The sequence below is a fragment of the Cyprinus carpio genome, chromosome B9, assembly GCF_018340385.1.
Source record: "Cyprinus carpio isolate SPL01 chromosome B9, ASM1834038v1, whole genome shotgun sequence".
Lineage (NCBI taxonomy): Eukaryota > Metazoa > Chordata > Actinopteri > Cypriniformes > Cyprinidae > Cyprinus > Cyprinus carpio.
Window position 1 is genome coordinate 18,800,978 of NC_056605.1, and position 26,591 is coordinate 18,827,568.

At 37.6% G+C, this 26,591-nt stretch overlaps 5 protein-coding genes, 1 long non-coding RNA gene and 1 pseudogene across 7 annotated transcripts in view; 3 read left to right on the forward strand and 4 right to left on the reverse strand.

The window, feature by feature from the left end:
* Window positions 1–8,649, forward strand: part of LOC109112458 (gamma-crystallin M2-like) — a 28,818-nt gene extending 20,169 nt beyond the window's left edge. The window contains exons 1-3 of one of the 2 annotated variants that reach the window (XM_019098529.2): window positions 7,670–7,739; window positions 7,973–8,215; window positions 8,340–8,649. In XM_019098529.2, the coding sequence (XP_018954074.2) occupies window positions 7,728–7,739; window positions 7,973–8,215; window positions 8,340–8,612 (528 nt within the window). In that variant the 5' untranslated portion in view covers window positions 7,670–7,727 and the 3' untranslated portion in view covers window positions 8,613–8,649. Of the gene's footprint in view, window positions 1–7,669; window positions 7,740–7,972; window positions 8,216–8,339 lie in introns of those variants that run through there. The other variant, XM_042731313.1, reaches the window with a different exon arrangement.
* LOC109055333 (gamma-crystallin M2-like) lies at window positions 190–1,355 on the forward strand. The gene is made up of 3 exons (XM_019072560.2): window positions 190–265; window positions 366–608; window positions 1,020–1,355. The coding sequence occupies exons 1-3, from the start codon at window positions 236–238 to the stop codon at window positions 1,290–1,292; spliced, it is 546 nt and encodes a 181-aa protein (XP_018928105.1). The 5' UTR covers window positions 190–235; the 3' UTR covers window positions 1,293–1,355.
* LOC122138494 lies at window positions 4,418–6,335 on the reverse strand. Its single transcript, XR_006155620.1, has 2 exons — window positions 6,093–6,335; window positions 4,418–5,173 (listed from the first exon to the last, which is right to left on the reverse strand). It is a non-coding gene; the product is annotated as an uncharacterized LOC122138494 (long non-coding RNA).
* A 1,228-nt stretch (window positions 8,650–9,877) lies between the features above and the next one.
* On the forward strand, window positions 9,878–11,441 carry LOC109083786 (annotated as a pseudogene).
* Window positions 11,442–16,528: 5,087 nt separating this feature from the next.
* On the reverse strand, window positions 16,529–17,741 carry LOC109097130 (gamma-crystallin M1-like). Its single transcript, XM_019110800.2, has 3 exons — window positions 17,632–17,741; window positions 16,976–17,227; window positions 16,529–16,850 (listed from the first exon to the last, which is right to left on the reverse strand). Exons 1-3 carry the CDS (start codon window positions 17,638–17,640, stop codon window positions 16,575–16,577), a joined length of 537 nt encoding a protein of 178 aa, XP_018966345.2. The 5' UTR covers window positions 17,641–17,741; the 3' UTR covers window positions 16,529–16,574.
* Window positions 17,742–22,807: 5,066 nt separating this feature from the next.
* Window positions 22,808–23,741, reverse strand: LOC109097131 (gamma-crystallin M1). The gene is given in 4 exon segments (XM_019110801.2): window positions 22,808–23,127; window positions 23,266–23,403; window positions 23,406–23,519; window positions 23,682–23,741. Coding segments are annotated over 4 exon segments (537 nt in total). The 5' UTR covers window positions 23,691–23,741; the 3' UTR covers window positions 22,808–22,851.
* A 1,068-nt stretch (window positions 23,742–24,809) lies between these two features.
* LOC109097132 (gamma-crystallin M2-like) lies at window positions 24,810–25,655 on the reverse strand. Its single transcript, XM_019110803.2, has 3 exons — window positions 25,597–25,655; window positions 25,219–25,461; window positions 24,810–25,120 (listed from the first exon to the last, which is right to left on the reverse strand). Exons 1-3 carry the CDS (start codon window positions 25,603–25,605, stop codon window positions 24,848–24,850), a joined length of 525 nt encoding a protein of 174 aa, XP_018966348.1. The 5' UTR covers window positions 25,606–25,655; the 3' UTR covers window positions 24,810–24,847.
* Between the last annotated feature and the right edge of the window lie 936 nt (window positions 25,656–26,591).

Below are 26,591 nucleotides of genomic sequence, written 5' to 3' on the forward strand. Positions count from 1 at the left end.
AATGTCTGAAAACATTATTGTGGAAAGCGTATACGACCTGTAGGTTATGTCAAAATGGACCACAATGAATGCACTCTGAATGCTTCCACGCTGATCTGCTGAGTCAGGAGGTTGTCTTCAATCTCAATAGCAAGCACACAGTTTTATTCAATTCGCCCGGGTATAAAAGTAAGGGTGAGACCTGACAGGACGAGAGAGCAGTGTAAACGGAAGAGTATCAAATAATTAAAAAAAAATGACTACAGCAGGCATGAGCATGTGCAGGGTAAGTAATGACATCCCTTTCTCTCAGTCTAGTAGAATGCAATATGCATACCTAAGAATGCATACCTAAAATTCTTTGTAACCACGTTTAATCTCGTCAGGCCGTCTTCTACGAGGACAGGAACTTCCAGGGTCGCTCTTATGAATGTATGGGTGACTGTGCTGACATGTCTCCTTACTTGAGTCGCTGCCACTCTTGCAAAGTGGAAAGTGGCTGCTTCATGATGTACGACCGTCCCAACTACATGGGAAATCAGTATTTCTTCAGGAGGGGAGACTATGCTGATTACATGTCTATGTTTGGCATGAGCGACTGCATCAGATCTTGCCGTATGATCCCTATGGTAAGAAAATAATACATACTTGACTTGCCACAGAACTGGTTGCTAAATGCTCTTCTAGTAAAGAGTAGAGGTGTAACCCCGGTGTCCTGGCCAAATTCCTTCAATGGCCTCCTTATAATCCCCATCCACTTGATTGGCTCTATCACTCCTTTCTCACCACCTGTAGCTGGTGTGTGGTGAGCGCACTGGCACCGTTGTACTGTGGCTGCTGTCGCATCATCCAGGTGAATGCTGCACACTGGTGGTGGTTGAGGAGAGACCCTCCCCCCACATATGATTGTAAAGTGCTTTGGGTGTACAGCAATACATAAAAAAGCACTATATAAATGCCTTGTTCATTCATTCATTCATTCATTCATGCTCTCACAACATTTTAGCACAACATTTACATTTCTGTTTATATATTTTCAGCACAAGGGATCCTTCAGAATGAGGATCTATGAAAGAGAGAACTTCATGGGCCAGATGTACGAGATGATGGATGACTGTGACAACATCATGGACCGTTACCACATGTCTCACTGCCAGTCTTGTCATGTGATGGACGGCCACTGGCTCATGTATGAGCAGCCCCACTACAGAGGCAGGATGTGGTACTTCAGGCCTGGAGAGTACAGGAGCTTCAGAGATATGGGTGGCATGAGATTCATGAGCACGAGGCGCATCAATGATTCCTTCTATTAAAAAGTAAATTGTATTAAAGTGAGAAAATTGTTTCTTGACAATAAAATACTTCTGAACAAATCACTTACAACTTCCGTCAATGTTCTTCCAATCAAGTTCCAATCTAATCTTCACTCAATGTGGGTCAGACCATTTATTTATTTTTTATTTTTTTTTAGATAAATAAAATTGTATTTTTATACATAACAGAACTAGTAAATTACATATTTACGTAAAAGTAAATAACATAATGAATAATCAATTATTTAAGTGTGCAAAGTTGAAGCAATTCAAGCACAGTTCCCCATTACTTAGTAGGCAACAATTATAGGTAATTTCATTGAAACCACCTCAGAGCACATCGCACACAATCAATTTGCATACATACTGCAGAACAGTCAATGTCCATAATGTTCTGCATGTGACACATCAGTTCGGTAATATTGTGGGGTGGATAATCATTTTATATAGAATAATTAAAAGGAATATTTCAACTATTATCCAAGCCAAGCTCTATCAAACAGTATCTGCTGAATGCTGTTGGTTGCCACACACACACACACACACACACACAAAAAAAAAAAAACATTGACTTGTACCAGATGTGTCATACAAATGCAGACCTGGGCTTTGTTTCTGTGGCATGAGCTGCAGGGCCATGCAGAGATTTTTGGAGGGGCAGTTGTATAAAAGTATAAAAGGGGCACACGGAACAAGGCTTTAAATAGGGCTGTGCTCCTTGCTGATACGTGTATCGAAATGGATGCTTCTGTATTGATTCAGCAGCAAATGCTGTGACGCAGTTTTGAAAAAGAAACACAAAACAGAAAAGACCATTTTAAAGGGTTAGTTCACCCAGAAATGAAAATTAGGCTGTTTTACTCACCCCAGAGGCATGCTAGTTGTATATGACTTTCTTCTTTCAGACGAATCCAGTCGGCGTTATATTAAAAATCGTATTTGATCTTTCAAGCTGTTTAATGCCATTCAGCGGGTGTTGCATGCATCAGTCCAAAAGAAGATAAATAAAAAGTGCCCATCCATACAAAAAAAAAAAGTGTCCCAGGGGGTGAACAAAGGCCTCCTGTGGCAAATCGATGCATTTTTTGTAAGAAAAATATCCATATTCAAAACTTAATAATCACTTTAATGCAGCTTCCTCCAACAGTTGTACACCGAAGCAGTTCCGGGCTGATGACGTATGGGGTCAGCGATGCGCATGTATCTCTAACATAACAAGGCTTTCTCAAGTCTGATGAGTCTTGTTTCCTTTTACATCATGTGGATGGCCATGTACGTTTATGTAATTTACCTGAGAAAGTGAAGGCTCCAGGATGCACTGTGGGACGACGACAAGCCGGTGGACATAAATTTGGACATTTATGCGGACATAAATTTGACACATTACTTAACTAAACACTGTCGTAGACCAAGTAGACCCCTTCATGACAATGGTGTTCCCTAGTGGAAGTGGTCTCTTTCAGCAGGACAATGCACACTGCACACATTGTTCAGGAATGGTTTGAGGAACATGATAAAGAGTTCAAGGTTATGTCGGTGTCAACAGCCTTCTGGGCAGCACGTCAACATACAGCGCTGTTGTGCAATGGGCATCCTGAGTGTGAATCCCAACTCAAGGACCTTCGGGTCGGTGCTGTTTTGCCAGCCCCTATATATATATATTTACTTTTATTTGAAAAGAGGACTTTGGACCACTGAGCAACAGTTTTTTTTTAATAGTTTTTTTTTTTTTGCTTAGTCCAGGTAAGATGCTTCTGATGTTGTTTCAGAAGTGGCTTGGTAGCCCTTTTTCCTGAAGACGTCTGATGGTGGTGCAGGGTATCAGAGGGAATCAGACAATTTAAGATTCAATCAGATTGGTGTTACAACAACCCAAAGAGCCAAATTCCACAAAGAGGCCCAGGATAACAAGACAACATCATAAATCTGTCCATGATACCCTGGCGCCATGAGTCTGAAGTGAGCCTAACGAATTAGCAGCTTCAAACAGCTTTCAACATTAAACAAAAGAACACATTTATAGAAAATTCCAAGTTAGTCATATTGGGGCAAGTAACCAAGATTAATGGTCAAAGAAATGAACAGCATGACTGTCACATGTAAATCTGTGATAGAAATGATGAGCTAAAGACTTCCTTGGATTGGTTTCCCCCACCCAGGACAAAGACCAGGCCTTCTAGACCTTTCGACCTTTTGTTCCTCACAAAGCACATTCTCACGTTCACAGAACATGTCCCCACGTTCACAGACTGGCACAGAAACTGCCTTCATATGTATATTAGCACCTAAATGATGCTAAAATGATTATGAGCAACTAATCATGTCTGTGCATAACTCCATATTATGTATGTAACCCACACATTTGACTATCATGTCCTAATCATTCATTATGTATGTCTTTTGAATAACTATTGAATAGTTTATAGGTTTATATTCATGTTGGGTATGTATGTGTTTGAAAATTTATGCTTTTAACATTTCTATCAATCAATACTTAAAATATATTATATTCTGGTTATAGAAATTATGTCCAAATTATACTCTACAAGAGCGGGAAAATTTGGACCATGTGACTGACAAGATAGCATGTTGATTTATGTATTGGGAGGAGTAACATAGCAACACCCCGAGCAAAGACAATGTCTAATTGGTCAAGACACCATTTGGGATGTTTCCAACAGCCCAGTTTAAAAACTCAGGATACCATCAAATAATGCTTTTAGCCTCAAAACTTCAACCAGCCCACAACTCCACATCTTCAGCCAATGCTCAACCATTGGCTTTCCCAAGAAGCCACTTTGAACAACTACTGGACTTTCAGCCAATCAACAAACTTGGGAAACCCCTTTCTGCAAGGAGGACAAGGGAACCCCATAAACAAGCAATGCAAGTACCTCCAGATCCTAGTTGAACTGGTGCATTTAATATACATTTTAACCTCATTGAGGAACTCAATGTGAGGTTTAATTAAATGATTGATGGTTGTTCAGGTCTATGCAAGTGCAGATATTGCTATAAACTTGGGATTTCACATTTTCACTCTCTCAAACTCATTCTTTCCTCACTTTCTCTCTTTCTGCAACTTGTGTGAATCGGTGTGTTAATTTGTATTATTTATATTGAAAAAAAAAAGTATCTTGTGTTTTGTGCTTACAAGTTAATGTCTCAAACTGCCGATCTTGTTACTGTACTTTCACTATATTTTGGATATTAATATCAATGCAAAGTTGATGTTGTTTGGCCTGTTCAGTGAATCGCTGGCCGATTCAGTTGATCAGCCATAAAACCGTGATCCTGTCCAAATTCCCTATAAAATCATAAATGATTCCCTTTGAGCTAAATTGATCGGTTTTCCTTACAGTCGATACTCTCGATGCACTGACTCCAGTGTCAGTCCACTACTTGTGAAGCTCTCCCAAGTGTTTGAATCGCATTGCTTGACAGTATTCTCAAGCTTATGGTCATCCCTGTTTCTTGTGCACCTTTTCCTACCCATTTTCTTTCTTCCAGTCAACTTTGCATTTAATATGCTTTGATACAGCACTCTGTGAACAGCCATCCCTTTCAATAATGACCTTCTGTGACTTACTCTTTCTGGAGGGTGTCAATTATCGTCTTCTGGGCCATTGTTGTAACAAACGGACTGGCGACAGAGGGTTAGTGGAATACTGGATTTTATTGAAACCAGTAAGAGGAGACAGAGGGTGAGTTGCAGGTGGATGGAGGATGAGAGAGCTTGAAATCAGGATGTACTCTTGCCGGATGCGGTGACCAGAGTTTCCAGGAGTGAGCACACACCTCAGTGATGGTGGGTAATGGAGGTATCAGGGGATCGTTGCACAGGAGAATTGCTGGAGCCACTTGAAGATGACGGAGGATCGCTGGAGAGGAGGTAAGCACAAGAGAAAAATTTTGGAGGCGTCAACACAAGTAACTTTGACAGAGGAATGTTCTGCTGAGAAGTCACAAGATCAGATGATGAGAGTAACTGAGGTGTATGCTTATATAGTGCTGGGGAAATTGGTGATTGAATCGTGAACAGGTGCTGGTGATTAATACTCAGGTGAGGGAGTGCGCTGTGATGAGCCTGACCAACTTGTGACAATTGTCAAGTCAGCAGTCTTCCCCATAATTGTGGTTTCAAAGAACAAAAGACACCCGGAATTTATTGTGTAGGGATGGTCATTTAATGAAACTCAAATATAAATATTCTAATATTTTGAGATACTGGATTTTTGACTTTCATGAGCTGTAAGCTCTAATCATCAAAATTAAAACAAAATATATATATATATATACACACACACACACACACACAGTGTGGAAAATAACTATTTGACCCCGGCTGATTTTGTAAGTTTACTTATAAATGAAGGGTCTATAATTTTATGGTAGGTTTATTTTAACAGATAGAGACAGAATATCAGCTAAAATTATCCAGAAAAAAAAAACACATTATGCAAAGGTTATAAATTGACTTGAACATGACTTAGTACTTGGTGGATAAATCCCTATAGGCAAGCAAAGTGTCGGGTCTCTGGGCTAATCACCTGTCTTTTGGGTTGTGGTTGAGTGTTTTGTGTGTGTGTTGTGAGTTTGGATGGTTTGACAGCTCACCGCGTGTGTTTGATTGATTCCCCGCCCTCCTTGTTTCTCCGCTTGTTACCTAGATTGTTTGCCACCTGGTCCCTGTTACCTCTAATATCTTCCCTTTATAGTTTCCTGTGTTTCTCTGTCTTTTGTCAGACTGTTGTTACTCGTACCGATAGTTTCGATCTCCTAGTTGGTCAGTATACTCACCTTGTCGTGGTTTGTCATCAGGCTCCAGTGCTCGTAGCTGTTAATCTGTACCTCCTTTCACGTGAACACAGTTTCCTAGAAGTCCTCCGGCTCTCATAATTACCCTGGTCCCAGCTGTCGAGCAAGCAGTCGCTCGGGTTAGCGATCTGACCCACCGGCCTCGCCTCTCCGGTCTTGTTTCGGCTGATGTCAGTAGCCGCTGCCCTCTTCCTCTCTCGATCGGGTGACGGCATCCCTCCTCCATACGAGCTGACTGTGGAATGATCATTTACCTGCTCTGTCTCATCTGCTTAAATAAAAGCTCTGTGTAATCCGCTACTGAATCCAGCCTGTTTTCCGTGACACAAAGAGACATTTCTTGTATTTGCTCACTATTTTTGCCAACATCTCAGGAGGGATTTGGTCCACTCCTCTTTACAGATCCTCTCTAAATCCTTAAGTTTTCTTGGCTGTCACTTAGCAGCTCAAAGTTTTAGCTCCCTCCACATATTTTTTTTTTTATTGGATTAATGTCTGGAGACTGGCTAGACTACTTGACCTTGACCTTAATGTGCTTCTTGAGACACTCCTTTGCTGCCTTGGCGGTATGTTTTGGGTCATTGTCATGCTGGAAGACCCATCCATGAACCATCTTCAGTATTCTGGCTGAGGGAAGGAGCTTCTCATCCAGGATTTTACGGTACGTGGCCCCATCCAACAGCCCCTCAATTTGGTGAAGTCGTCCTGAACCCTTAGCAGAGAAACAGCCCCAAAGCATAATGTTTCCACCTCTGTGCTTGACTGTAGGGATGGTGTTCTTGAGATTATAGTCAGCATTTCTCTCCCTCCAAACACGGTGAGTTGAGTTGATGCCAAAGAGCTCAATTACGGTCTCATCTGATCACAGCACTTTCTCTCAATCCTTCTCGAAATCATTTAGATGTTCATTGGCACACTTTAGATAGGCTTGTACATGTGCCTTCTTGGGTTTCTCCATATATTACATCCAGTGGGTCATACTACAAGATCAACAGTGCTTGCAAACTGTTAAAGGCATTCTCTGCTCTTTCACTATCTTCCACATCCTTTTTTAAAAACAAGATAACCATCAACAATCAATTCCCAAAACCACAAATTATCAATTGTTCCACTTTATAAAAGTTAAAAACTCTTAACAATTATTAAACATTTGATTGAGAGCCATTTTTATAACTGCAAAATCAGAATATCAATATCTGCTGTGAGTGCTAGCAAGAGTCACTCTGTTCTTAACACTGAAACAAGCATATATATATATATATATATTAAAGTTGACAATAAAAAGAAACATAATAAAAATACAGTTTTTTTTAACTTCCTATACAGGCCCAGGTTACTAAAACATATTTAGTATAACCTGTATTTTGGCTGTTTAGAGTGTGGTCTTACCACTGGAACTGCTTTACAAGCAGAAATTTCTAATATTCTCCACCACAAGGCTTGAAATAATAACCCTTTCAGGTCTGTAGTAGCAAACTGTACAACTCACTACACCATGCAGCTGACTAAGGCCTTTTTAAACAATAGGAATACAAATTCTTTCAGAGTCCATATAGTATAAATAAGGCAGCAGGCTGTCATAACAGTAGTGAATTTGGAATAACCAAAACTGCAACCATGCACGGAAAGGTAAGCCAAGATCATAGAATAACACATTCTCAAAATCTTACTAAACTACACGATTTTTTGCTTTTCTGATAACTGATTGCTTTTCTTCTCAAACTGATACAAAAGAAAACCCTGCAATGTCAATACAACAAATTGTTTTTAGAAGATTCAATTGGATATCATGTTGGGTACTGTTTAATTTATTGTTGATAAACAGAAATTTAGTCATGCTGAATATTTTATGTTTGCCTTAGGTCATCTTCTATGAGGACAGAAACTTCCAGGGTCGCTCTTATGAGTGTATGAGCGACTGTGGTGACTTCTCCTCCTACATGAGCCGCTGTCACTCTTGCAAAGTGGAGAGTGGATGCTGGATGATGTATGATCGCCCCAACTACATGGGAAATCAGTATTTCTTTAGGAGGGGAGACTATGCCGATTACATGTCTATGTTTGGAATGAATGACTGCATTAGGTCCTGCCGTATGATCCCCATGGTAAGTTCCACAAACATTTTGTATTTGTAATAAATTAACTTCATTTTATTTTTTTATCCAAATTCAGAATAGTTACTATAAACTACTAAAACTAGATCACCCATTGACAACTTCTTTACTACAGTACAGGGGATCCTACAGAATGAGGATTTACGAGAGGGAGAACTTCATGGGTCAGATGTACGAGATGATGGATGACTGTGACAGCATCATGGACCGTTATCGCATGTCTCACTGCCAGTCCTGCCATGTGATGGATGGCCACTGGCTCATGTATGAGCAGCCCCACTACAGAGGCAGGATGTGGTACTTCAGGCCTGGAGAGTACAGGAGCTTCAGTAATATGGGTGGCATGAGATTCATGAGCATGAGGCGTATCATGGACTCCTGGTACTAGAGTTCTAAAGGCTCAATAAAAAAAATTCTCTATAACACTAAACATTAGTTTAGAACATTCTTTATTAAGTATATGTAAGTATACTGTAAAATACTTACAGTGTGTGTTTGAAAAAAGGATGTAATCGTCCTTTGCTTTTTCCTGGGGTGCATTTTATCCCAGACGGCCTAATAGCAAAGTGAATGAATGAACGAAAATTCACAACAGCAACAAGAGATTAGAAGCTCATAGCAGACGCGCCCAAGAGATGATTCACTCTGTGATTGGCTGAATGTTAGTTCACTCAAATCTAAGTAACAAATCAGAGAACACTGCCGGAAATATTCACACTGGATCCAATAAATAAATAAATAAATAGCAGGGGTCAGAATCACCTGTTTCTAAAAGTGCGGGGGATGTGTCCCCCCCGGTTGCTACGCCCCTGGCCTTGAGTGATGCGCAGAAAAACGATCCGACCCTAGAGAAGTGTCATATGAGTGGTGAGAAGATTTCATTTTCACCACTTAATCAACAGTTTTATGAATGATGAAAGATGAATGGAATGTGGTGCATCAGATTGTCATTCCTTCGAAATTCTGGCAGCCTGTGTTAAGCTTGGCTCACGGTCATCCTTGGTCTGGACACCTTGGAATTAATAAGACCTATAATAGAGTGCTCCAGCATTTATTTTGGCCAGGGTTAAAATCTGATGTCGCCAAGTATTGTAAAACCTGCCACATTTGCCAGGTTGGCGGAAAACCAAATCAGGTGCCACCTGCCCCTCTCTGTCCTATAAAATTGATAGCCTGAATGCACTGTAAGTCGCTTTGGATAAAAGCGTCTGCTAAATGCATAAATTTAATTTAATTTTTAATTTAAAAAAGCCCATACAAATTTTTATACAACTTTTGGGTTACCGAAGGCTGTTCAAACAGATCAGGGTTCAAATTTCCTGTCTCGTGTATTCCGTAATTCTTTAAAAGCGTTAAGAGTGTCTCATGTCGAGTCTTTTAAACACTTTAGGATCATTTGGCATTTATTCAAACATTCATGAACACAATGGGTTAATAAGCAACACTGTTATCATCCACAAGACAGCAAAAAAATAATAATTTGGTCTGCCGCCAAATTATACAAACTCCTATTGTTGTTAAGCAGCTGACTGTTCTTTCAATAAAGCAAAAAGCTGACATCTGAAGTTAATTGAGGTCATTGACAATGTCTCTTTTCCAAAAGTATATAAAAGGATACCAGTAGTCCTCAGTGGACAACACTGATTAAACACAATGGGAAAGGTGAGGCTTTGTCTAATCTTTGTCTCATTGAATATTTGTATGATTAAAGGGGTCATATGATGCAATCTGGAACTTCTGAATCAGCTACTGTAAGTATGTTTTGTTATTAGTTTAAGTATTTGCTATTGACTGTTCAAATGCAGAGTTTTGTGCATTGTGTGTGTGTGTGTGTGTGTGTGTGAGAGAGAGAGAGAGAGAGAGAGAGAGAGAGAGACAGGGTCACAGTGGAGTCAGCTGTCTTAACCGTCTGTGGCTTGTGTACTGCAAACAAATAGGAGCTTCTTCACTGTGTCTGTCATGCGACTCTTTTCCCCTTTTGGGCTTGAACTGACGGTAAAACTAAGGATATTATTAACTGTCTTTACATTTATTTTGAAAGATGAAGCTTGCGATTATGGAAAAGGGCGTTACATTTCCAACGAGTGCTTGCGGTGTTTGGCCAATCACAATGCACTGGGTCAGTTGGCCAATCAGAGCAGACTGTGCTTGTCAGAAGGAGGGACTTTGTAGAAAACAAGGCGTTTGAGAGAGGCGGGGCATAGAGGACCTAGAATAATGTACAGTATTTGAAAAATAATGTGTTTTTTTTTTTAACATTAAAGCATGGCAACATATTCTGTTACACCAAATACACAGAATAATGATCTTTAAAAGAGCATCATATGACCCCTTTAATAAACTGTCATCTGCACAACTTCTGGAAGGGGAGGGTTGTCATTTGTGTGTGAATGCATAACATACAATAAGAAATAAAACAACAAAAACCTCTGTTACAGATCATTTTCTATGAAGACAAGAACTTTCAGGGCCACTCCTATGAGTGCACTAGAGACTGTGCTGACCTGTACTCTCATTTCAGACGCTGTAACTCTATTCGGATTGAAAGTGGAAACTGGATGGTATATGAGTGGCCACACTTTATGGGTTACTAGTACTTTCTGCACCAAGGAGAATATGCTGACTACCAATGGTGGATGGGTTTCAATGATTTTGTCAGATCCTGTCGAATGATACCCCAAGTGAGCCCTCCCCGTTTACTTACAAATGCAAATCTTACAGTATGCTTGATCTACAAGTCTTTCAGCATTACAGATTCCTGTGATGTTTAGTTAAATGTGTTTTCAACCCGTAGTACCAGGGATCCTACAAAATGATGATCTATGAACGTCCAGACTTTGGTGGTCAGATGATGGAGTTCACTTCATGATCGATTCCATTACAATGATATCCATTCTTGCAATGTTCAAGATGGATACTGGATGTTGTACGAGCACCCTAATTACAGAGGCAGACAAAACCTCCTGAGACCTGGAAAATACAGGAGGTACAGTGACTGGTGTGCCATGAGCTCAAGAGTTAGTTCTATTAGATGTATTACCTTGTGAAACTGAAAGGCATGCAAAGTATGCAAAGTGCTTTTTCTTTTCTACTATTACTATTGGAAAATAAATGAAACATTTACGGCAGTCAGTTTTTGGAAAACAGTGACAGTTGGTTCTTACTCCAATCTACTTTATGGTATGTAGTATGTAGGTAACCCATACTCGGAATTGGTGCTCTGCATTTAAACCATCCAAGTGTGCACACACAAAGCAGTGAGTAGAGAACACACCACACTGTGAACACACACCCGGAGCAGTGGGCAGCCATTTTGCTCCAGCGCCTTGGGAGCCTTGCTCAAGGGCACTTCAGCTATGAATATTAAGAGTGGAAGAGAGCGCTGTTCATTCACTCCCCCCACCTACAACTCCTGCCGGCACTGAGCCATTAGCTGCTGCCTATTCTATTGTACTTTAACACTTTTGTTTCTGTTACAACAAACCAATACACAGAATAATGATCTTTAAAAGAGCATCACTATGACCCCTTTTATCTAAACTGTCATCTGCACAACTTCTGGAAGGGGAGGGGTGTCATTTGTGTGTGAAAATTGCCGGAGGCACATAAAATACAATAAGAAATAAAACAACACAAAAACCTCTGTTACAGATCTCATTTTCTATGAAGACAAGAACTTCTCAGGGCCGCTCCGCCTCCATGAGTGCACCACGCTAGCGTTGTGAGATGACCTGTACTCTCATTCGCACGCTGTAACTCTATTCGGATTGACGGATTGAAAGTGGAAAAACTGGATGGTATATGAGCTGGCCACACTTTAATGGGTTATACAAGTACTTCTTTCAGCACCCAAGGAGAATATGCTGACTACCAATGGTGGATGGGTTTCAATGATTTTGTCACAGATCCTGTCGAATGATCCCAACCCAAGTGAGCCCTCCCCTTTTTACTTACAAATGCAAATCTTACAGTATGCTTGATCTACAAGTCTTTCAGCATTACAGATTCCTGTGATGTTTAGTTAAATGTGTTTTATTCAACCCGTAGTACCAGGGATCCTACTAACAAAATGATGATTCTATGAACGTCCAGGACTTTGGTGGTCAGATGATGGAGTTTCAGGTACCCCTTCAATCATAAGATTTGGGTCGATTCACATTACCAATGATATCCATTCTTGCAATGTTCAAGATGTGATACTGGATCTTTTACTACGAGCACACCTAATTACAGAGGAGGCAGACAAAACCTCCTGAGACCTGGAAAATACAGGAGGTACAGTGACTGGTGTGCCATGAGCTCAAGAGTTTAGTTCTATTAGATGCATTAAACCTTGTGAAACTGAAAGGGCATGCAAAGTATGCAAAGTGCTTTTTCTTTTCTACTATTACTATTGGAAAATAAATGGAAACATTTACGGCAGTCAGTTTTGGAAAACAGTGACAGTTGGTTCTTACTCCAATCTACTTTATGGTATGTAGTATGTAGGTAACCCATACTCGGAATTGGTGCTCTGCATTTAAACCATCCAAGTGTGCACACACACAGCAGTGAGTAGAGAACACACACACTGTGAACACACACCCGGAGCAGTGGGCAGCCATTTTGCTCCAGCGCCTTGGGAGCCTTGCTCAAGGGCACTTCAGCTATGGGTATTGAGGGTGGAAGAGAGCGCTGTTCTTTCACTCCCCTCACCTACAACTCCTGCCGGCACTGAGACTCCAACCTGCGACCTTCGGGTTACAAGTCTGACTCTTTAACCATTAGCTGCTGCCTATTCTATTGTACTTTAACACTTTTGTTATGTTTTGTCAGAATGTACTTTCACTCTGCCTATATTTGACGTCAAGAAACGTTTTTGTTTACACATCAAAAAAAATAAATGTAAACTTTACATTGGGGTATCTGGGTGTGTTGAACACTTAAAACAGCCTGTTCTCATATCTCATTCATGATCAAATAAAGCAGAAGGTTACAAACCGAATTGCTACATTATTTACAGCAATTTTTTAAAGCAACACATCCAAAACAACTCCTCTACAACAAAACCAAGGACACAAAGGCAAGCTACAGGGGAACATGAAAGCTTTAGATAAATGGAAACAATAACTGAGAAGAAGGCTGAGGGGGCTAAGGGGTCTTTCATTGTCACTGACAGCAACAGTGCAGTCATGCATTCTTTGTTAGATGTTTTATCTAAAGTAACTATAAGTAGGGATGCACCGATGTATCAGCCGCCGATATTTATAGGCCAATTTTTCCCTCAATTTACAACCATCAGTATATCAGCTATATAAGGGAAAAGTCTGATATAACAAACCGATGGTTTATTAATTAACTGTGTGAAGGCACTGATGCCTTGCATAATCCTAGCGCTGCTGTCTGCACTTTAATACTAATCAAATAACAAAAGACAAAAGATCGCACACTATTCTTGACTAAGTAAATTTTGTAACTTTCATAAGTGTAGCGGACCTCATCTAAATGATGACCAAAACTTTACTGATGTTCATTAAGTTTATTGCCATTAAGTTCTACAGAATGTGGTACCAGCACGTGACAGTAAAGCACTCCCCCTAATCGCCCATGTACTCAATCTCTGAGATGTCTATTTGATGTCTGCATTTAAATATGCAAGATGTGTTTTTTAGAGTATTTGCTCATCTGCAATACGCCTCTAAGACATTTCCTGTCAGATGTCAAATAGACATTAGAATGCATGTAAAACTGCTTCTGAGACGTTTATCAAATTACACAGCAGATGTTTCCCAGATTCTTAGCAGACGTCTTACAGATGTACTTGTGCTGTCTAGGTAGTTGAGATGCAGATAAAATTTATTTTTATTGCTGTCATTCATAATGTCTATTTGAATAAATACAAAAAATATATATATATTAAGGAGTGGAAATGGCTAATAAGCCTCTAAGCACTTCTCTGCATCCATTTACTAGTGGTAATTGAATGTAGTTCACCTGTTTCAGTCAATGCAGTCTGAGCTGGAAAGAGAATTGATTAGTTCATCTCTTGAGTCTTCGGGTTTATCGAGACATTCGTTCATCACGTGACAGACCCATAAGCGTAACCAACATTGACACTGCCAATCAGTCCAAGTTTAAGTACCTGTTTTAAAACATGGTACGTCAACATGAAATCATAGTCCTTAACTATGTATCTGAGAATGCTGCTGAAAAAAGTATTAGTAGACACAGTATTGTGGTGGATCATTACATTAAAAACACATCTTCCCCTTTGTTTCATTATCTTGATTTCCTGAAATGTAAAGTGTTAAAAAAAAAACAAGAACTGTAACAATACATAGTGCCATAATATATCATAATTCAGAAAAAGAGAAACCATCCTAATTAACATTGTGGATATGCAAAAATGGATCATGATATAACAAGCAGAGCTTTTCCATGTCTTTGAGCAACAAATGTTTGAACACCAGAGGGAGTAGTCAACATGGGTCTAATGAGTCATAAGTACAGAGTCAATCTCTGTTGTGAAAACCTTATTTTGCAATTTTAATGGATAACACTTTTTGTTACATTTTACAAAAATAAATAAATTAAAAAAATAATTTATTTAAAAACCTGTATGTATGCATGCATAACTTAATGCAATCAAACACACACACAAAATAAACCTTTCTCTTCTCCTCATTTCTTCTCATCCCTAGTAGATCTAAAGTAGTAGTCTAATAAACCTGTCATTGTATATTAAGAATATTGTTGGCTTTGACTAACTGCTTTTGTAAGTCAATTTGGATATATTCACCTGCTATTCTTATGCATAAGGTACTGTACAATCATGGCCAAAAGTTTTGGCAGTGACATAAATTTTGTGTTTTGCTGCTTCAGTATTTGTAGATTATTTTTCCACATGTTTCTATGGTATACTGAAAAACAATGATAAGAATAAGTTTTAATGGCTTTTATTGGAGAAAAAAATAATATTGGATATTAGTTTCTGGCCCAAATCCTGACTGATGGGAATCCATTCTTGCCATTCAGGTTTCCATTCAGTTTTCAGGAGTGGCCATTCAACTGAGACTGCACTACTGTCAGTCACGGAAGCCCTGCGGATTGCAAAAGCTGATTCCAAATCATCAGTTCTTATTCTGATGGATCTATCTGCTGCTTTTGACACTGTCAATCATCAGATCCTCATGTCTGCCCTCTCTTCACTGGGCATCACAGGAATGCCACTTCGCTGGTTTGAATCCTATCTCACTTGTAGGTCTTTCAGGGTGGCCTGGGGAGGGGCGGTATCCAAAGCACATCAGCTGGTCACTGGGGTTCCTCAGGGATCAGTTCTTGGACCCCTCCTCTGGGTCCCATCATACAGGCACATGGCTTCTCCTACCATTGCTATGCTGATGACACTCAGCTCTATCTTTCATTTCAAGCAGATGATCCAACGATAGCTACACGGATCTCAGGCTGCTTGAACACCCACCCACTAATGCTTGAAAGTGGCAGGACAATTTTTAATATAACTCTGATTGGATTTGTCTGAAAGAAGAAAGTCATATACACCTAAGATGCCTCAAGGGTGAGTAAATCAAAGGCTAATTTTCATTTTTGGGTGAAATAACCCTTTAAGTGAAAAGATGTGGCCTAGATTTCCAAATATCGGACCACCACTTCATGCTCACCGTCGGCCACCATCATATCTTAAACTTGCCTGATCATTAATAGAATGATATTGACTATAATTACAATACAAAGTCAGTGAAATAAGAATGAATGATCAAAACTTAGGGATGAGCAAAATGCCTGCAGAACGCCAAATCTGTCCCCTGTAGACCAACCATTTATGTGGGATGTCTCAACTTTCAAACTTGCACAATGCTACTTTGATAAATTTTGATTATGTTATTTCACATTATTTGGGTTAATAGTTAATAATTACATGAGATGATTATATGTTACAAAGCTTTGAATGAAGAAGATTTAACACTGGTTACCATATTATTATGATGTTCTGAAATGGTTGGTCCTGTTGGATCTGACAGCAAACCCGTAACCCAGGAAAAGCACTGCTTCTTTTTCCAAATGTGAATGTCTAAATCTCTTAAACTAAAGGCACTGAAGCAAAAAAATGGCTTGTTTAATTTTAAAGCTCAGAGAGAGGGTGGAAAACAGTCATGCAAAACTAAATTATTTTAAATTACAATTTTTTTTTAGTCTAACAAATTTAAGTGAATTCTTTATGTTAAAAAAAAAGTATTAAATCTAGGGAAAAAAATAAAGTATTGAATTATTTCAGAAAAATTAGCCAATAAAACAATAGACACCAAATCTAGTTCTGAAAATAACACTTTAATTCCTTCTATATTCTAGCAGTTTAACACAGATCAGTGATACGCCTCATGCTCATGAATCTCATGTTGCTGTATCCCATATCTCTGAAGCTCCTGTACTCTCCAGGCCTGAAGTACCACATTCTGCCTCTGTAGTGCTCCTGCTCATAGAAGAGCCAGTGGCCGTCCATCAAATGACAAGACTGCCAGTCAGACATACGGTAACGTTCCATGATGTTGTCACAGTCATCCATCACCTCGTGCATCTGTCCTCCGAAGTTGTCCCTCTCGTAGATCCTCATTCTGTAGGAACCCCTGTACTGTAAAACAAAGAAAGATTCATTAAATAATATTATTTAGCAGTTTCTCAGTATAGTATAATATCATTAAAAAAAGTGTGCATTACTAAATCTACACAATACTGTAAACAAAGTGAGAGCCGTACTGGAGGAATCATGCGGCAGGATCTGATAGTGTCAAACATCATGCCCATGCTCATCATGCGCTGCATATCATGGTACTCGCCCCTCCTCAGGAAGAACTGGTTCCCCATGTAGCTGTTGCGCTCATAGACCATGAAACAACCACTCTCCACCCTGATTGAACCAACGCGGCTCAGGTAAGAGGAGATATCAGAGCAGTCGCTCATGCAGTCATAGCTGCGGCCCTGGAAGTTCCTGTCCTCGTAGAAGATGATCTGTTGATGGGATTGAAAATTCAGGTGATTTAAAAAAAATAATAATAATTGCCTTTTAGATCTGAATTGCATCATGTTTTTTTTAGCCATTAAAAGAGTAAAAGTGGTAATTCACCCAAAAATAAAATTTCCAAACAGTAACCAAATGGTATCCATTGACTTCCATAGTGTGGAATAGAACACTATGGAAGTTAATGGCTACTGTTTGCTGTTACCAACATACTTCATAATATCTTGTGTTCAGCTGAAGAAACTTGTACAGGTTTGGAACAACTTGAGGGTAAGTAAATGATGACAGAATTTTCATTTTTGGGTGAACTATCGCTTTAAGTAAATACAAACTGGATGCAATGAACCCAAAGTTTTCAATTAAATATAAAGCATACTTATTTCAAACAAATTACCTTGCCCATGATGGTAGAGGGTTGTTTATCTCAGTGCTTCAGCTCACTGTACCAGCTGTACTTTGATGGCCTTTGGTGGTGGTTTTTATACAAAAACCAGGGGCCTACATTTTGTTGTTATTCAAATGCCAAAAGCTGATGATCAAGCAGTATGACTTCTGCTGAAGTGGTCCAGTAAACTGAAACAATAGTTTTTATCCATACATCTCTGGCAGCTTTTCATGCATTGTCTTTTACAGTATTGCCAAAACTATAGTCAAATCCAAAGCGAATGTTCTTTCAATATCCCAAAATGACATAATGACCATATTCACATGACAGAGATAAAATGTGATGGAAAGTTTTCTCTATTGCTGATGCACTCCAACTTCGGACAAAACAAGTGTGCTACCAAATCACAAATTTATCAGAAATGTGTAACTGACAAAATTTCAGTGTCCTAGAATTTACTTTAAATAATTTCTTTAAAAACTGCATGCGCTATTTTTCAATAAATGTGCCAAACATTTTATTTATTTTCACCTATTTAAATGATGCACTGGAAAATTCTGTGTCCTCCGTACTTGCATGCACATTGCTAGCATGATTGCTCCTGGAGGGAGTAATTCAATTTACCTGGTAGATGAGCATTAAATAACCCAGCAAAAGTTGTATTTTTTATTAAATATAGATTTTAATCAAAAATAATAAATATGGTACTCAAACCACCAAATGATAATATTTAGCAATTAAGGATTTAGATCAGCATTTCTTAATGGGGGGCATTTGTCCATTTGTCTTGCGTTGTTGTCAGCCTCTGAACCCTTTTTTAATTACTATGGTTGGAAGCTACACGCAAGAGTAGGCTACATCAGAAAAAAATGGGGCATCCGTTTACTTGTGTTGGTCTAAGGTCTAGGCCTATGTGCTTTTGATGCGATGCGTCATAAATAAATGACCTCCAGTATGTCTAAAATAAAAACAAAGTAGATTTTACAGGGCTAATCAACATGATTCATTTAATAATTATAAAATTATTATGGTCCTATTTACAGATACTGACTATCCTATATATATATACTGTGTGTGTGTATATATATATATATATATATACACACACACACACACACACACACACACACATATACGAGATTACAAACAACACACTGTATTTGAGTGGGCTAATACTCTACAGCAAAGGGAGCACAAAAAATTCCATAACTTCAAAATGTGCTAAACTTATTGCAAGTCCATCTTTATATCAACTGACAAACTGTAAAATATATCAACTGAATGAAGTAATCATATTGAATCATACAGTGAGAGCTAAGAATACAAGTTCTTCATTGAAACTTAAAGCAGTCAGTCTCAAGTCTTCAATGTATAGACGAAGTTCACACTCGACAGGACTGTAATCTCATTTCTTCTTTTCACTCTAAAATAAAACCAATCTGATGAATTTAAAGTTCATGGGATCACATATATTATAAAATACAATTATTTGAATCACTGTTTAACATAAAAGACACTAAATATTACATATTTAAATGACATCATCTTTAAAATACACATAAAAATAAATGTATCTATGACAGCATTAGAAGCAAAGTATTTAATAAGAAAAGTTTGTGTCATTTTGAAAACTTGTAATGTTGAATAATTAATAAGAATGTTTGCTCATTGTTTGCTGACTGGCTGCTGTTTGTGATAAGCTACCTAATATAAAGTTTGAATGTCAAATTTCTAACCATTGCATTTGTTTGATACTTATAAATAATAAAAAAAATGCTCATCTTAATGACATGTCTTGCATTTGCTATACTTCATACCTATGTATAATAAAAGTACTCTAATTTGTTATAATAATTTTATAAGCAAAAAGTGAAAATAATTATGGCAAATTAGCTGAGTGGTCCTCAGCCATCTACTAGTTATAATGGTAATTTCATGTCATTTTTATTTTAAAAGTGTTTGTTTTCCACAGGGAGCAGAAATCATCCTCTAAAGTTTTGCTCTTTTTAAAGTCACATACACTGGGTACTTCTTCTGAAAAATTAATACTTTGTAACTGTTAAAAAAGATATGTTCTATGAATGTGCATAGTATGAATATAATGCGAACACACTACATTTGTCATGTCATTGGCATGTGACCTACCAGAGTCAGTTGGCTGTGTCTGAAATCTTAGACTGTTGATTTGTTGCCCTGCTGCTTCATCAGGCGATGATTTTACAGGTAGCGTTTGTGCACAAAGGCACCTCATGAAACTGATTTTGGATGGGCTTCTAAAGGCAGTGTAATGGTTTCAAAATAGAGCAAACTATTGATAAACAACCGAATATTTAATTACTATAATAGTAGTTTCTAGGAATAACATCAGAAGTGGAAAAACTTGGTCAGACACATACAGTACATTTACACTGCATCTTTATTATTTGGCTTATCTGAATAGATGGCACAGGATTGTGGGATATCAAAGGCAGTGAATGATACATCTGTGCTGCCTTCAAAAATTTATCAGATGAAGGCATCTCTGGATTCAGACGTGTCTTGATTCATTGGAATACATCCTCCAAACTCAGTTGTGTCTACTATATAGTAGCAAGCATGTCAGATGCAGCCAAAAAGTAAATAAATACACAACATTATGTACAATAATGTCCAAATATGGTGTTACCCTACGATGTTACGATTATGGTGTTGCGGTTTACTCCACCAAAGGTGCGCAAAACTCCAGTGTTTTCCACAGGCTTTTTATGTACCAGTGGACAGAAGCTGCACTAAACCTCAATTCAGAATTTGAAATATTCAAGGTTTAAACTGTAAATAGTGAAACAGTGAATATAGTGAATATAAATTATCATATTTACATCTGTTCATATCAAAAACCATACACATAAGTAGAGCATGTGCTCAGAGAAAACTCACAGAAATTAATTTGATAATCACATTAAACTTGCATTTCTAATAGATAATCTAATAGATTAATCGCTACTTTTGCTTTAGCTTCTATTCATTTTTACCAACTCTGTTCCTGCTTCTCCCTCAAGTTCACTAAATATAAAAAGCAACCTCTTATTTATATGCATGGATAGGGCTGTCGCTAATGGGGTGAAAGTAGTGATGATTATAGGGGCCCATGGCTGTGGGAGGGGGAGGGGCCCCTGGTGATTTCAACTGACTGCCCAAGGCCAGCATGACAGACATTCAGGACAGTTGAAGGGCCACTGCTGCACATTATCACGAAAGCTTATAATTTGTCATGAAAGCTAACAATTTGTTTTTAAACCTTGCTAATTTAAACATTCAAGAAATTTTATAGCATTGAAGCACAAGACACTGACACAAAATTAAGTTCTCTTTCACGTGTCTTTGCGCTTGAACAAACAAATAAACCTCACAAATGTAAACGTTAAAGCACAAAAAGACACAAAATAACTTAATTCAGTGCTCGCACACCGTGTTCTGTGTGCATAGCATGCACACAGAGAGCCGTGTCTCACACCGAATGGAGTTTTGCCTCATCTTGCACTTCAACGGACAAATACATACACAATTATGTTGAAATATCTGTCTTGGCGAGTATCCTCAAAAAACTGTCAGTTATGCCTTAAGTGAACGGTTGAGAAAGAAATCGGATGTGTATCATTATATTGTCTCTTAATGCAGCATTGTCTTTAATGTTAATCCGAGAAAATAAAAGAGAGAGAAAATCAGTAACTGCTCTTCACTAAATTACTTTGTAGTTTTAACAAGAATTAATCGCTTTTTTTAATTTATACAGTGAAGACTATGCAATGATATTTTACATTTTATTGTTCAGTTTCTGTACCTGAACACCTAAAAACTTAAAAAAAACATAAACATTGTTTAATTTGTATATTTGTTCTATTTATTTATTTGTGCTATTTACAAGATTTTAAACAGAGCCGCGGCATTCCAGTCCCAGTTCCAGTTCATTATCAAGTCACTTTTTACATTTTTTTTACAAATCTTTTTAAAAGTTATGCCAAAAACAGAAAAAAAAATCATAAAATGCTGCTGTACATTTTTAAAACAGTTGATGGAAAGCAAAAATTAAGGTATCATTTTATTAACTTGTGTAATGTTTTTAAGTTTCCACAACGTAGCTCCACACTATGCTCGTTGGAAGCAGTGACATCAAATTATGTATCACGCTGAAGTCGGGGTTGATCAATCTTCCCCGAGCTCACAGGTCGGATGTCCGACTTCAAGAGCAATACAATATTTCAAATTACAAGTAGGAGAAAAAAAAAAATATCAACAAATATCAAACAGCAAAAAGTATTATGAGTTCTAGTCAATCATACTTCACTCCATCACACAAAGAGAACATTTCAAGTTTTCATGTCAATAATGGCAAAAACAGAAAAAGATTAATGTAAAATGCTGCTGCTTGCTTTGAAAACAGCTGACGAAATTAAGGTATTTTATAAACTTAATGTGTAATGTTTTTAAGTTTGATACAAGGTATGCTCGTTGGATGCAGTGACATCAAACGCTTGTGTCGCTGAAGATGGAGTTGATCAATCTGTTCATGTATAGTTAACATTTCAATCATGTTAAAACAATATATATATACTTTTGACAAGGGTATACACAGGAAAGAAAAAAGAAAAGAAAAGAAAAGAAAAGAAAAGAAAAGAAGAAAAGAAAAGAAAAGAAAAGAAAAGAAAAGAAAAAAAAGAAAAGAAAAGAAAAGAAAAGAAAAGAAAAGAAAAGAAAAGAAAAGAAAAGAAAAGAAAGAAATAAAGAAGAAATTCATTGAGGGCATCACAAAAAGAATGCACCACCTAATTTACCTTAATCTTTTACATCAAACTAGAGTTATACTAGAGTTTACTAGAGTTTAGAGTTTACTAGATTATAAATAACTTAGAAAATGGTTGTTCTGAAATGGTTGGACCTACTGAATCTGGCACCAAACCTGAAAAAAAGAGTACTTCTTCTGTTTCCAAATGTGAATATGTTACATACTAGAAGCTCTTTAAGGCACTGAAGCAAAAAATGGCTTGTTTAATTTTAAAACTCAGAGAGAGGGTGGAAAACACTCATGCAAAACTAAGTGATTTATTTAGGATAAATTAAAAAAAAAAAAAAAAGTGATTAAATCTAACAAAAAATGTAAATATTAAATTAAAAAATAAATAAAACCAATAACACAAGACACCACAGCTAATTGTGAAAATAACTCTTTATTTCCTTCTATATTCTAGCTGTTTAACAGATATCAGTGATACGCCTCATGCTCATGAATCTCATGTTGCTGTATCCCATATCTCTGAAGCTCCTGTACTCTCCAGGCCTGAAGTACCACATTCTGCCTCTGTAGTGTGGCTGCTCATAGAAGAGCCAGTGGCCGTCCATCACATGACAAGACTGCCAGTCAGACATACGGTAACGTTCCATGATGTTGTCACAGTCATCCATCACCTCGTGCATCTGTCCTCCGAAGTTGTCCCTCTCGTAGATCCTCATTCTGTAGGAACCCCTGTACTGTAAATCAAAGAAAGATTGATTAGAATATCATCATTATTTAGCAGTTTCTATAGTATAGCATAGTATAGTATAATATCATTAAAAGGTGTGCATTACTAAATCTAAACAACACTGTAAACAAAGTGAGAGCCGTACTGGAGGAATCATGCGGCAGGATCTGATAGTGTCAAAAATCATGCCCATGCTCATCATGCGTTGCATATCATGGTACTCGCCCCTCCTCAGGAAGAACTGGTTCCCCATGTAGCTGTTGCGCTCATAGACCATGAAAATCAACCACTCTCCACCCTGATTGAACCAACGCGGCTCAGGTAAGAGGAGATATCAGAGCAGTCGCTCATGCAGTCATAGCTGCGCCCCTGGAAGTTCCTGTCCTCGTAGAAGATGATCTGTTGATGGGATTGAAAATTTAAGTGTTTTCAAAAAATTTATAATTAATTGCCTTTTAGATCTGAATTGCATCATGTTCGTCTTTATTATTTAAATAAAAACTGGATGCAATATGAACCTAAAGCTTGAAATATAAAGCATACTTATTTCAAACAAATTACCTTGCCCATGATGGTAGAGGGTTGTTTATCTCAGTGCTTCAGCTCACTGTACCAGCTGTACTTTGATGGCCTTTGGTGGTTTTTTTAAAAAAAAAACCAGCCGCATACATTTTGTTGTTATTCAAATGCCAAAAGCTGATGATCAAGCAGTATGACTTCTGCTGAAGTGGTCCAGTAAACTGAAACAATAGTTTTTATCCATACATCTCTGGCGGCTGTTTGTGCATTGTCTTTTACAGTATTGGCAAAACTATAGTCAAATCCAGACCGAATGTTCTTTCAATATCACAAGTGACATCTTCATGCAAAGTTTACTGTAACATGTCTCATTCGAATGTATAACTTTCGGTACATGTAACTCCAATTAGAGACATAACAAGTGTGCTACCAAATCATAAAATAATTTTCAGAAATGTGTAACTGCATTTGCAGTTTCTTGTAATTATGCATGTGCTATTTTTCAATTTTAAATGTTGCACTGGAAAATTCTATTTCACATTATAAGCAGGATTGCTACTGCAGGGTGTGATTCAGTTTACCTGGTACATAAACATTGTATTATGCATGCAAAATTATATATATTTTTCCTATTAAAATAATACATTTTATCAAAATAATGAATATTATTATCGAACATCTGAAAAACAGTATTTAGCAATTAAGGTTTGAAATGTTTGAAATGGTATTATCCATTATTTATATACCTCAATAATAATAATAATAATCAACATTGTGTTTTTTTTTTTTCACCTAGTGCAAGAATTTGATATATTATTTAAAATACAATCTCATTTTGTCATTTTCATGCTTCATCTGTTTGGCAACAGAATCTCACAGACTTGTAATCTTGCTAATTTTATTGCTTTTTAATACAATTTGTAAATGTGTAAAAATGTAAAAAAAAAAAAAAAAAAAAAAAAACTAAATAAATAAAAAAAAATCACAGTGAGAAGGTGAAAAAAGCCAGTTCATTCTGTTATAAGAGACTGATTTAGTGCTGAGAATTCAGTAAAATCAGAGTACTTTATTATTACAAATATCATTTTATTTTTATTTGTTTTTTTTTTTTGTCCAGGCACAAGAAGTGAAAAATCAAAATGTTTATAAACAGTTATGCTTATAAACAGGAAATGAACAGTTCATATAAATAAGTGCAAGCAGAATGGCTAATAATCAGTGACTCGTCTGAAGGAGCCCACAATGGCACACGTAGCACACCAGTCTCGGTATCTCCTGTATTCCCCAGATTTCAGGAAGTACTGCCTCCCTCTGTAGTTGGGATATTCATAGAAGATCCAGTAGCCATTCATCACGTTACAGGAGTACACATGTCGATGGTGGAAACGATCTGACACACAGGGGCAGTCGTCTGTGAATTCCATCATGTGACCTCCGTAGTCAGCCTTCTCATAGATCCTCAGTCTGTATGGTCCCCTGTACTATTGACGTTAAGACAAATGAATGATTCAGTACACTGGTGTCAAAGAAACCGTAATATAAGTATCTCCACAAAAGCAGCACATTCAGTGAAGCTCACCATCGGAATCAGGCGACAGGATCGAATACAGCTACTGAAGCCCATCCATCTCTGGCAGTCAGAATACTCACCTCGCTTCATAAAATACTGGTGGCCCATATAATTTGGACGTTCATAGATCATGAAACAGCCACTTTCTACTCTGATGGAGTTGCAGCGACTAAAGTAAGTTTGCAGGTCTGTGCAGTCGTTACTGCACTCATAACTACGACCTTGAAAATGTTTGTCCTCGTAAAAAACAATCTGAAAAAGCCAACAAAATCAACAAATTGTTTTAGTGCAGAGATTAGGAGAACAATCCATCAGCGTCAAAGCTTAGCATACATGGGGAGGTGCAATTCAATGTAAATGTCATGAAAGTGGTGCCAAAAATCCTACCTTGCCCATGGTCTCCGTTGGAGAGATTCCATATGCTTCCCAAGCTTTTTATACTGCCTCTTGACAAACAAAGTATTGTTATTTAAATGAATACAGGAATATGTCAGAGTACTGGCACATGTTAACCTTTTTGTTAGAGCACAATATTGGGTTCAAAAATATGGATTTTACTTGAAAAAGGATATATAATTACATGCTTGGTGTTTTCTCTTGCATGGTTCAGGGAAAGGACTGGTACGGCACCCACACATTCACAGCACAATACACACAGAACAATATGGAACATCCCTTTTGCATTAAAGAAGTTGTTCAACAGAGGGAGCAGTTACTGAGATTCCATACTCAACAGCATTGTCAACTGCATTAACCTGCTGAATTTTCCAATAAATTCTTACAGATGAAAAAGAGAATTAAAAGAGAAAAAAACCTATTCAGCAATTCAGAGTTAAGTCAGCTGTGTTTTGGAGATGTTACGTGAACATTGTCTCTGATATTCAAATGTCAAACTTTTATGTACTTCATGCTCTAGAAAATCCATAGATATTTGTTTGTAAAACTTCTAGTTTGTTTCAGCTATTAGTCAGGCTAACGCAATATTAGCAACAAGCTAAAGGCCCAGTAAAAGAAATTTTTGTTTTTGTTGTTTATCTATATGACAGCAAAAGAAGAAGTTATCAGTTTCACTGTACAGCAAGTTTGTCCAACATGTTTCTTTAACATGGACATACGTATTATTTATATGCTTTTTGTAAATGTCTTGTGCATGTATAGCCTTAATATTTAAAGTGGAAAAATACTACAGTAAAACATTTAAAATGGAAAATAATGAAGATCAGTACAACCATCTTTTATAAGAAGGCCTCTTACAGTATTTAATTTAATGCAGTATTTAATTTAATGTTTTTGTGATATCATGAAGCATAATATGACTCTGTGTGTGCAAATAGTTTTAAAAAAATTTGTGTTTTAGGAATAAAAATTACCACTTAATTGCA